We start from the raw sequence: 12,092 nt of genomic DNA on the forward strand, positions 1-12,092 counted from the left end.
TGTCCTAGTGAAAGCAAACAATAGGCTGTGTAGTGGGAATTGCAAATCTTTGAAAAGAGTAATTGAAATCTGCTCAGACTTTTCGAAGATTCTTTGCACAATATTCTAAGCCTGTTGGTGGCTTAGTCGTTGGCAGGGTGGTCCTCTTTGTAGATCCCTCTTTTTTGTATGAACAGAATAGCATAAACATGGAGGGGGGGGGGGGGGGGGAAGAAAAAGGAAAGAAGAGAGGCATTCAAGTCCAACTGATTCTTTCCCTGTTAGAGTAGCTGAAGAGAGAATGAGCATTGTAAACTTCTTTCAGTGAAGAATCAAAAAAAAGTAAAGAGCCTCTTCATTTATCAGGTTTTCCCTCGCTCAGGCTCTTCCGCTCATACCTTTTAAGGAGTCCGGCAGATAAACTCTGGTGGATCTGGCTACGCCTGCTGAAGATGTCCTAGCCCTCCTCTGCTACGCGGAGCTGTTTTTCACCCTGTGCCAGCAGGCGCTGTTGCTGCGCGGAGCAAGGAGAGCTAAATGTGTGCCAGGCTTCAGGCAGCCACTTCAATAGCAATGCTTCTGACCTCTGATATTAATAAAAATCAACTCTGTGCGTGCAGGCCCTTCACTGCCCCAAAATTGTGGCTTTTCACCTGACAAGGGAATTAGTTAGGAAGATGCTTAAGTTTTCATGCTTGAAAAATAGGCATAGAACTTGACACTTAGAAGTGGCCCCAAAATTAAGAAAGTTGTCTGTGGTACCCTGAGAAAACCCTCACAATATTCACTTTAGTAGCCTTAGAAAGTTGACAATAAGAACATTGTATCTGGTGCACAAATAGCCATTTAATATCCACTATGAGGCAAATTAAGAAGAATTTCAAACACTGCCATCTGTATCCAACAAACTGTCCAAAATGGATGTGGGGTGAATTAGTACAAACTGGAATAAGGAGTGAATGAATACAAACTCTTTTGCAGATGAAACTAGGTTAATGATGCTCTATGCATTCAGAATCTCCCCCCTGACCTTCTGAATTACAAATACCTTTAGTTTATTGGCAGCCAAAGATATGATTCTTTTCTTTAGACAATACGCCAGAGTTCTTTAATCCGTCACTGGAATATGAAATTCAAGAACCAAACCCTTCATTTACTTCCAACTTCTGAAATTACAGGGAAATCAATAAAATTGTGCAGGGAGTTATGTTAGTGTAGAATTTGACCCCCTGCTGCTTTACTCATCTCTGATGTAAATTCACTATGGCCATGGAGTTATATTGGGGCTGACTTTGTCCAATGTATCTGAAAATATAAATGATATTACCATATGTACTATACTGCATTGTAACATTTCCCATCTGTTTCAGTCTCAGGAGAGAAGCATTGAATCAAGCTGATTTCTTCCAAGGCAAACCACAGAAACAGCATTGCATAAAATTGTTAGCCCTCTCACTGAGCTAAGGGGAAAGAAAAGATCATGTCCCACTTGAAATTTTAATCACCTGATAAAAATTGTTTTAATAACAAAGTTAGGCAATGAAAAACAAAATCATACATTTTTTTCCCCACACAGCCTTTGGGTTTTATCTTGCGAGAAGCTCAAAGTATCCTGAATTAATAGTTTTAGTTCAGTGTTTTACACAAGGTGCTATGTAGACCAAGCTGTAACAATTATCAATTTCCAATGGTTCCCTTTCACTTAGTAGCTCAGAAGCTGAGTGTCACCTTCATGATGCTTTGAATCTGTCAGACTGGTTGTACTGTCTGGGAAACCTGCTTGTACACAATGACTTTTCCAGTTTTTCTTTATTCTTGCCAGGACAGACCTACTGCAAGAAATGTTGCAAAGACCCCTCCAATGTTATAAACAATTTGTGGTCCTAGCTAAAATCAGAAACACAGAATTATATATATCTTTGAGATATACCTTGGGAGTGATTTTTTTTTGAAAGCTCTGACAAAATTTTGTGCTGGATTTTGGTAAATTTTTCCACTTAATCGATCCTAATAATGTTGAGCATGAAGCTATTTCTTTTCTTTAGAAATATGTTGCACCAGCTTCTTATGGGATAAAATTGGAAGTGTTCAAGTGTTGAAAATTAAGATTACCTTGGCACTTGGACTCTGACTGTAGAAGTCTTCATTGATGCCCAAGGATTGGGCAGGATTTATGTTTAAAGAAACTAATAAATCTATAAAATCATCCGTAATCACATCAGACCTTGAATTTATGTCAGTTTCTGCTTGGTTTAACACTTAGACACAAGTCTTTGTGCCATTTGGCATCATTCACTCTAAAGACAAGGAGCACATTAAAATCAGATTACTGTAGACTAGTGAGAATTTATGCCAGTGCTACAACTAAATAACCACAAATAAAGTGATTGCAGCCTGCTGCTTATTTTTAGAGTGACACCAAATGACACAAAAGGTAATATGCCAAAAATATTGTAATGTAAGAATAGAGGGGATGGAAAAATCTCATAGGCGTTTTACCAATAATTGGAAGAGTGACTGAAAAATGATGCAATTGTCCCTCTAAAAGGCATTGAATGCCCTGCATTAAGATTAAATTCTTACTTACTGTGTGTCCTGCAAACGGTTACCCTTATTAAAAGGTTTGATTCTGTCAGGCACTGAAGACCTTCAGTTCCCTCTGGAATAATTAGAAGTTTATGTTCCTTAGGTCCAATCCAAAGCCCAAAATCAAGGGAGATTCTGATCAGGCGCTGTTTACTCTTAATCAGGAATGAATGATACACGTTCTGCACATTATAGCAAAACAGGTCTATCTCTATTAAAAAGACAGAAGTATAAATATAATTGTCTGGGTTACGGAGTCAACGCATTGAGAGAGGACCTTGGAGAGGAAATCCCAGAATAACATCTCAATACAGTTGGTCATTCAGGAATATCTTCCTCCCTTACAAAAAACAATTTAGGCCATGATGTTGTCGAGGAATAGCTAACAATAAAAGTAGTATAACCATCTCTTGCATCCATCAGATGTTTTTCTGAAAATGACTTTTATAAGTTCAGAAACAGGTATAAAAATTCTCTGGGCAACCCCAAAAAAGAAGCAAGGTGACAGATATACAGCAGTCTGCTCTATCCTGCCCCTCGTATGACTCAATTTGAAATTACAGTTCTGCCAAAAACAACCCCACCAACTAAACAAACAAAAAACCCTCCTTGCCCTTTGTTTTCCTATTAGCAGTTTTGAAACAAGAAAACTCTTCTGCCATTGTTTTTTATGCCGGACACCAGCTGAAGCCAGTGGGGCTGTTGTGTAACAGTATCGCTGATGGGATATCTCTGGTCCCTATTTCAAAGCAGCACTTGTGTGGCAGGGTGACCTTTAGAAGTTGCATGAAGAACATCATTCAAGGTGTCAACATGTGTGCCTGAATAGAGCAATTTGTGAAACATAAATGTTGAGTCAGAACAATGTGGTAGATTCAGCCACTTCAGACCACATTACCTTTGAGAAGAACAATAGCCCTCTGAAGATAAAGGAGAAAAATTAGAGTTCTTAACATAAATCACACTTTGAAATATTAGAAAAAAGCCAATAATCTGCAAGGAAAATAGAGGCATTTTGTGTTTTACTTGGTAGCAAATATGCCATAAGGATATTTTTTAATCCTGATATTTCTAAAATTTCTAAAAGCTGCAGAAAGGTTGCAGCATTTGGAGCTTATAAAGACAAATGAAAGGGAAGAGCAATGATTTTTTTAAAATGCAAATACTTGTTTGTACCAGTGCAGGCTTGCTTTTTTTTTCTATTTTGTAATCTGAAAGACAGATTGGGTGGATCTCAGAGCAAGGACAGTTTGGCTACATGACATAATGATCCTTTGCCTGAGAATCCAGCCTCTTCTATACATTGCCAGTGAAACAGTGCATGTCTCCTTCCTGCAACACCTCTGACAGACAAGTACAATACTATGATTAACCAGCATTCTTCTATGCTGCTTTCTCTTTCTTGCTCTGCATCTGAGTAAAGAGGAAAACGTCTGGGACTGGTGCAGTGGCAGAACTGTTCAAACACCAGCTTTTTTGGCAGACGAGCATCCCTAGAAGCAAGAAAGCTTCAGCTGCAGTCTGAAAGCACAGGATGTAGCTGTCCTTTTTGGTGTGAAACTTGGGAAATCTGTGAGCCATTCAGTCATACTCCCTTTCCATTCCACCAGATAGCAGTTCTTCCTGCCACAGGACATGGAGCAGGAAAGGATTTTTAAGATGGACCTGCTCTGATTTTTCACAGCCTGCATTTAAGTGTTTTATCAGTCGAAGTGTCATTCCTGATACCTCCAATCACATGGTGGACAAGCCTTACAAAGTATTACGTCAGTACCATTAAATCTGAAAATGTCCTAATAGGTAGGTATGCCCAAATTGGCCCTTATGTCCTCGTGCACCATGTGAAATGGATTCAATTAATTAGCTGGTTGTTTTAAGACAATTCCAGCCGAGAGAATGTCTGTAGGCCTTGCAGTTGAAAAAAAAATCTTGTTAAAACATTCCTTTTCTTATATTTCCACCTCTTTTCCTGACTCCTATGAAACAGACACTATTTCAGTCTTTTCAAGTACTCAGCACTTACCTGACAGGAGAACATGCAGACAAACCAGGCCATTCTGGCTCAGCAAGCCAATTAGTTCATTATGAGAGTCTGTCTGTTTCCATTACTGATCATGGGATGGAATGAGTATGTTTGATTTTCTTATAAACATCATCATAATTCCAGACAGGGAGCCCAAACCATTTGCTTTGAGGTAGACGCCATGGCATTCTTTTCTGCTCGGTAAATGGAAAGCAGAGATGCTGCAGACGCTGGGATGGATTCCTGCATCTACTCCAGTGTAGGGGAGAATTATAGCATTTCCTCTGAAAATTAACAATATATCTCCTTTCCATTTTGTCCTTTGGTTAAACAATGTATAAAACAGTGCTGGAATACACAATAAATAGATGTATTTACTATAGAAGAAATGTAAAAACACTTTTTGAAGTAGCCATCCTGTAAAGCAAATGGCCAAGACCGGGTCAGAGTAAGGAAGCACAGGTTTTGTACAGTTAAAAGTCCATAAAAAGCAACAGAAAGACCCCTCTTAGCTTCAGCAGACTTGGATCCAGGCAAAGTTAGAGGCAAGGCCTCCTTCATCTCAGTGCTTTACCCATTAACAAATTCACTTTAAATAACAGCAAAAACTTGACTCATTGTGTTTGTGATCAGATTCTCCCAGATCAAAGCTCCTCGGTTTTGCTTCCTAAGCCATCATTGAGCGGCTGCTGGGGGATCGTGAGTCACTTCTGTGTGGACTATTGCCCTTTCTGAGGCAGAACCAGACAAGTTCAAGATGTTCTTTAATTTCTAACCATTTAGTCACGTCTCTGCAAATGGGGTATGTGAGTCTGCTACTAATGCAATAGCTGGACATTTGCTTTGTCCAAAGTGGAAAAGCCTGTGGCTTTTGAGGATACTATTAGGAGATTTTTTCCTTTTGCCATATGAATGTGGTTAAGTCATGATCACGGTGCTTGCACAAATGCAAAGCCAAAACCAACTACAAAACAGGTCAGCTTCTCAGGTCATAGCACTAGATAACAAATTCCCATTCACCTCACTGGAATTGGGATTATGTCCTTATGACATGTCATCCTTCGGGCCTACAACAACCATATTTGTTTCCCCCTGTACACATTTGGGCTCTTTTACGTACCATACTTATAGGTCCTTTGAGACTAAATGGTGATTTTCCTTTCAGCTTTCCCTTTTGGTCTGCTTACATACAGCTGCTAGTCTGCTTAGAAAATGGGAAATAATTCAAAACCAGCATATGATGAAGATTGTGCTTTTTTTTCTTTTCTTCACTTTTTAGGCTGGCCCAGGGAAATGCTACTCACAGCAAAATCTTTAAAAATGTGAATGCTCAGTAAACAGCATAAATGCAAAATTATTCAGGCTTTCAAATATTAAACTTTAATGTTTTGTACAATGACTCAAAGACTGACACAGCTTCCAACAAACCATTGCAATAACTGCCATAGAAGTGAAGTGCTGTATAGCCACTGTATTTAGGGCTCTAGGAAGAACAGTAAGATTTTGCATTGCCATAGGCGAATACTGTTGAATATTTTTTTAAATCTTAGGCTAATATGTATGTTCAGGAATCAATAATAAAAGCTGGCTAAGGCAAGTATGTGACTGTTTTACTGCAAGTCTAGAAGTAGGCAAGTCAGCTTTTTTATAACCTTATTATTCCTATATGTTACTTGCCAGTGCTTTAGCACAAATCAGCTTTCCAAAGGATTTTGGAGCTAATGGTTAATCTTTATGAGCAATGCAAAATGCATTATGTCATAACATGCTGACACACAGATCTACATCTGAGCACAGAGGGGGTGTCTTGAACAGACTAAGTCTTCCCAGATGTAAGTTTCCTTTGGAAACCTATTTAATACTCTCATTCTGCCAAAGGCCACAAAGATTTTCATTGCAGCTCTCCTAGCTTATTTCTTAATTCATTTAACAATGTCCAGAAAGTTAGAAGCAAATATGAATGTCATTATATCCAGATGTCTTCGATTTTTTTGTCTTTTCTTTCTGTTAAATGGTGCCATCTACTGTAGAATAACTGAACGACAACCTTGTAAAAATGCAGAGAAATCTGCTTTATTTCCTACTACTGTAAAATTATGTCAGTCGTTTTGTGACACATTTTAAACTTCCGTGATTTTCATTGATATTGTTGACTAAAACATGGAAAGGTGAGTATTCTCAGTGTGAAAAATTGGTCACTGAGAAAAGCCTCTGATTCAGAGAAGAGCAGAGGTCTTGAAAACAGAATCTTTTCTAGCCAGCAGTGCAAAAATATGGGAAAGATGGCCCTTTTCTGCTCCCCGTTCGAGCTGTCCTCTTCACTGTAAGGCAGCAGGATCACATCTCTGGAAATAACAAAACAACAAATCAATGAAATTGAAGTAAGGATGAAGAAAAAATTGACATATGAAAATGCAAATTCTTGGATATGAATTTCCTAGTGAATAAGAACCTTGCTGTCTTAAACACATAGCTAAAAAAAACCTGTGGTTTTGAAAGGTTGAGAGAGTGAAACCAAGAGCTGAAAATCTGAATATTAAAAATAGTCAAACACATCTTATGGGTACAGAAGTGTGTGCGCGCTATGCATTTTGTTATGTGTATGCAATTCCTATAACTGTACGTTACATGTGCACACAGTAACTATTAATTCTTTTAGATCTGTATCATAGTATTTTTATTTAACAGTTATGTATAAACTATGTTTTGCCCTAAACTAACGAAAAATCATCTCTTCCCTTCCTCATTATATTTGTAAATGAGAAGGACGTTTTAACCTGTGGAGCTGGGAAGTGCTTAAGCAGAGTGACAGCTGAGGACACTGCTCTTGGATGAAGTGGATCTATGTCCACCCATGCTCTCTGCGGTATATCCAACCAGCTCCTTTTAGATGGATAACAAGCTCTAACCTCCCCATTAGCTTTGATGGTGTTCTGCCTCCCACAGTATACTGCTTTCTAGGTCTTGTATACAGCGAACCACTCATACACTGAGCTGCTCAGCTTTTGCCACTTTATAATTCAGGTTTTTTCATGAGTCATTAGAGAGACTATAAAAAAATTTCATTCATAACACTGCACTTCTCATTTTTAAAATACATTTCAGCCTTCCTGTTTGTCAGGAAACATTTGTCATTACTCTTGTCAAGGCTGGGCAGTTTGTTTTTTCCTAAGTGCCCACAGTGAAATCCTGGTTTCTTAAAGGAGGAAAATGGTTCTCACAGAAACAGTCAGCAATTAATTAAGCAGAGAATCATCTTATTTACCTGGGATCCACTGACATGATTCTGTGGTGTGAGAGCTGGGAAACCAAGCAACTTTTTTAGAAACTAAATCTAGCTTGGCAGACTAAGAAAGGATGTCTTCAGAGGTAGTGGCTGTTAGGCGGTGTCCTTTGAAGCAGCATCTGATGCCGTGACCCTGTGTCATGGTGTGTGTGAGGAAGATGCTGTCCTGGAAATAAGCAGTTCTTCTCCACCTCTTTTGTGCAGGATCTGAAGTTTCTGGTGAGGTCCAAAAGGTGGAGAAGCGAAGGGAAAAGGAAAAAGTGAATTTCTAAGTGACAGAAAATATCTGAGGGGGATTAGTTTTCATATGCCACTGGAATGTTTTGGATTTTAAGATTTTTTGTGTTGTCAAAGGAAGGTAAAATACTGGCTCCCAGCCTGATATCAGGCACAGAAAAAAAATACTGGCTTGAAAATGCCTGAAAAGGGTTTTTTGAAGCTTTGACATCTTGTTGTTCTAATCAAGCTGGTGGTCAAAACCAACTCTTAACCATAAGTAGTGTCAGCCTTGACAAGTCAACATTTTCCTGTTTGCTTCTTTTATAGCTGAAGTGCAGAAATAACATAAGCCGGTGTACACAGAAAGCTGTAGTGGGGTTGAAATTGGGAAAAGAAACCTCCCATCCCATGCAGTGCCCTGCTCTGATATCCCCCTCTGGTTCTCCACTCAGTAAGCCAGGAGGTCTTGGTTGTATTCCCCATTGCCCTGACAGGGCTCATACAAGGAGGTGATGAATTTCATGGGTGACACAGAGGAAAAAGTCAGGGTAACATGGACAAGGAAAAGCAGCTGAAAAGCACTGGGAAGGGAGCAGAGTCTGAAAAACTAAGCTCAGTTGAGTGTATGGCAGTAAAGAAGGCGAACTGTTCAGGTAAAAAGACAAGAGGATTCAGGGAAGATGAAAAGGGAAGTTACAGAGAGAAAGAAAAACAAAGAATGTAAAGAGAAAAAATAGGCCAGTGTGCTAACACAGTAGTGGAAAAGAGAAAAAACAGAGATGAAAGATGCCGCATGTGAGAAAAGAAAAAGGGACTGCATAACCCATAGGAATGGACCGCGCTATAAATTTGGACTCAGTCTCATGCTACATAATTATGACCATTACGACCATTATGACCATTATGACCATTATGACCATTATGACCATCTGAATTTGATGGCATTCAGAATTTTCTGTCTGGAGCCGGTGGTAATTTCAATGTCAGAGCTTTGAATTACATTTTTCGGCACTTTGTTTCCTTTTTGAAGGATGATGCGTAGTAGGTAACTTATTCTGATACTAAAGTTTTAAGGACGATGTAGGTACACAAATAGTTCTTTCTCCAGAATTTTGCCTTTGTAAACTGAATTCTTTGAATTATTCATGGGAAAAAATCTTATTCCATTATTGAAGACATTCACTGATACTTATATTTGCAATCTGAGACTTCTAATAACTTCTACAAAACTTACAAGGAACTTGTCTAACTTTGTAGTGTTATTTTCGTATTGGTTGCTTAAATGACCGGGCTTTCTGGATTTTGTTTCTCTAAGAAAATACAAACCCAAAATTTAATGTTTTAAGCTGGTTTTCGTCAGTTTCTTCAAATTCATTATCTACAAATTTGATCAGTAGAACAGCTGTTGCAAGGAATTCACAAAGCCATGAATATTACAAATGAACAATATTTTTTTCTGAAAATACAGGCACTTGCAACATTTGAGCGGGCCAGATGACACATTAATTGCAAACCATTTGGACAATTAATGTGAACATTCTTTTAGATCTATCGCATACGTTGGCTTTCAAAAAACATTTTGAAAATACTTGGTGCTAGCTATTAATGCAAGATGCTAGTGACAAGAGTTCATGCTGGACAGACGGCTTATTCCGCATCCATGTGTAAGTGCTCATGTTGGCACATGGGGGCCGATGATACACTTGTTTGAGAGATTTGGCACGATTGCTTTTTAGCTGCAGCAGAGAATTCAATTGCTAATTACACAGTAACTCAGTCTGACACTAGAATTACTCAAGACGGATGATTATCACAGATTTAATTGGGCTTTGGATCAGCTCCAGGAGGTTTCCATTGATGTCTATTTATAGGTTCAGAGCAGACTCTGCAATTAATGTAACAGATCCTCCCAGTGTCTGAAGAGAAGTATTTAGTCTTTTACTTCACACGCATAAACTATATTACAATAGAAAACAAAACAGACTATCCAACAGCTTTCATGTTATTCATCTTTGATTTGGAAAACACATTTGAAATAACACTATTTTGTCTTTCTTTCCAGTCGCAGGATGTACCCATCTTGGGCAGGTTTATGCTGACAGGGATGTTTGGAAACCAGAGCCATGCCAAATCTGTGTGTGCGACTCGGGATCTGTTCTCTGCGATGATATCATCTGTGACGACCAGGAGCTGGACTGTCCCAACCCAGAGATTCCCTTTGGAGAGTGCTGTCCAGTTTGTCCACAAACAACGCCACAACCTACAAGAGTAAGTTTGTTCTCAATGTTGTTACTTTGGTGTTGCCGCCTTCTTGATCCATGTCAACCTCAATTCATTTTCTTTTAGATGCTCTGAAACACTTTTCTTTTAAATGCTAAGCTTGTCACTTTTTGACTCTAGGCAAATACTTAGGATGGGCAAATTTTGCCAAATCAAGTAAAAAAACAGCTTGAACTTTCACAGCTTTATCTTTTAATTAAATTCGAGAATATGTCTCTATTCTATCAGAGAATTGGTACCAGATCTGATAAAATACTTGTTAGTCCTTTGGGCTATGCAACTGAAAGCATGAAGTCCTTCAGCCCAGTTTTATGTAGGCAGCAGGCACAGATAAATAGTAGAAAGGGACAGAGGGCAACAGTTAACCATTACATTTTTCATTTTACAGAGAAGCATAGGAATAATGCAAACAGCTTATTTGTTGACTGCATGCTCAATCTATATCCATGAAAGTAATGCCAACACAGAGTTAAAGGAAGTGAGACAATTTTCACAGCACACTGCAAGTCTGCATTTCTTATCAACTTCCTTTTGCAGAGTTATTGCTGACTTAGTACCCTGTAAAGGAAAGGTGATTCAAGCCCTACATCCCTAATTTATCATCATCTTGTTTATACACACCAACGTTATCTAAACCGGTTGCAGCAACTTAACCTCAGGAAAATCAAGAATGTTAGTGCATGTCAAGTCCCCTGCCTAAACCACTTCAGTGAGTGAGCCAGCTATACTGAGCTCTAAGGTTATCTGAACACTTCATCCTTCATTGTTTAAGATCCATGAGATTTTGTTAAAGTACATAGATTTCCACAGGCACATTGAAGATTCTTATCCAGAAGATAAGAAAGAGATGTGTATAGAGAGAAGAGAAAGGGAGAAGATGTATTTCTGCAGCTCTATAGTATATCTGCTTAAACATGAAATGTCATATACATACATCACCTAGTTTTAGTTGCACCATGCTAGTGCAACTGTACTGCTTCCAGGATTACCTGAGCTACTTCACTGAACAGTTTTAGAGGTATAAACGAGTGGTACATACAAGCATGCTGGAGATTTAAGCACAGCTCCCTCTCTTGTTGAGTCTAGAGACTCTTTTATCAGTCTGGTAATCAGTTCCTGGTAATAAAGGACATGCGGACTACTTCCTCCAGCCTCTGTCTTTGATATATAAGAGTTTGGTCAGCCCACTGGAAGCTGTCCCGCTGATGGTGTCCTTGGATGGTGTATAGGGAAGTGCCACCTTGAAAGATCCAAGATAGTTTCAGCTGAATATTCTTTGCTACCACTAGTAGCTGAATGCATAAAAACTGTTCTGAGCTATTAATTGAGAATCCAGATATTAACATGTAATTGAATTATTAATTGAAAAATAAATAAATTGGAGGAGTAGATCTGAGAAATTAAAATTAGCTACATTATCACACTTAACATGCTGAACTGAGAAGGATAGAAGGAAACTGTCCCTTACAGCTTTCCACAGTGGACTTCTGTCCCCATTGTACTCAACGGCAAAGCTCTACTGGCTTCATTAGTGCCATGTTTTTGCCTACAGGAGAGGTGTAGCTTTATGGATGAACCATGAAAATGCAGATGAAAGGCTGACCAAAAACCCTACAGCTTTTAAATATACTGAATAAGAATAAATTGAATTAATTTGATAAAACTATATTCCAATGTTTAAATGTATTTTCCTCTTGGTTTTATATATTTTTATATAGA

At 38.6% G+C, this 12,092-nt stretch overlaps 1 protein-coding gene across 1 annotated transcript in view; it reads left to right on the forward strand.

Annotated features, from left to right (window-relative positions):
* Positions 1 to 10,361, forward strand: part of LOC104080273 (collagen alpha-1(III) chain-like) — a gene marked incomplete at its 3' end in the record, with an annotated part of 18,242 nt that extends 7,881 nt beyond the window's left edge. The window contains exons 2-3 of the mRNA XM_009582608.1: positions 9,932 to 9,940; positions 10,162 to 10,361. Coding sequence (XP_009580903.1) covers positions 9,932 to 9,940; positions 10,162 to 10,361 — 209 coding nt within the window. The remainder of the gene's footprint in view (positions 1 to 9,931; positions 9,941 to 10,161) is intronic.
* Positions 10,362 to 12,092: the final 1,731 nt, after the last annotated feature.

This window comes from Fulmarus glacialis, unplaced genomic scaffold (assembly GCF_000690835.1).
Source record: "Fulmarus glacialis isolate BGI_N327 unplaced genomic scaffold, ASM69083v1 scaffold41537, whole genome shotgun sequence".
Lineage (NCBI taxonomy): Eukaryota > Metazoa > Chordata > Aves > Procellariiformes > Procellariidae > Fulmarus > Fulmarus glacialis.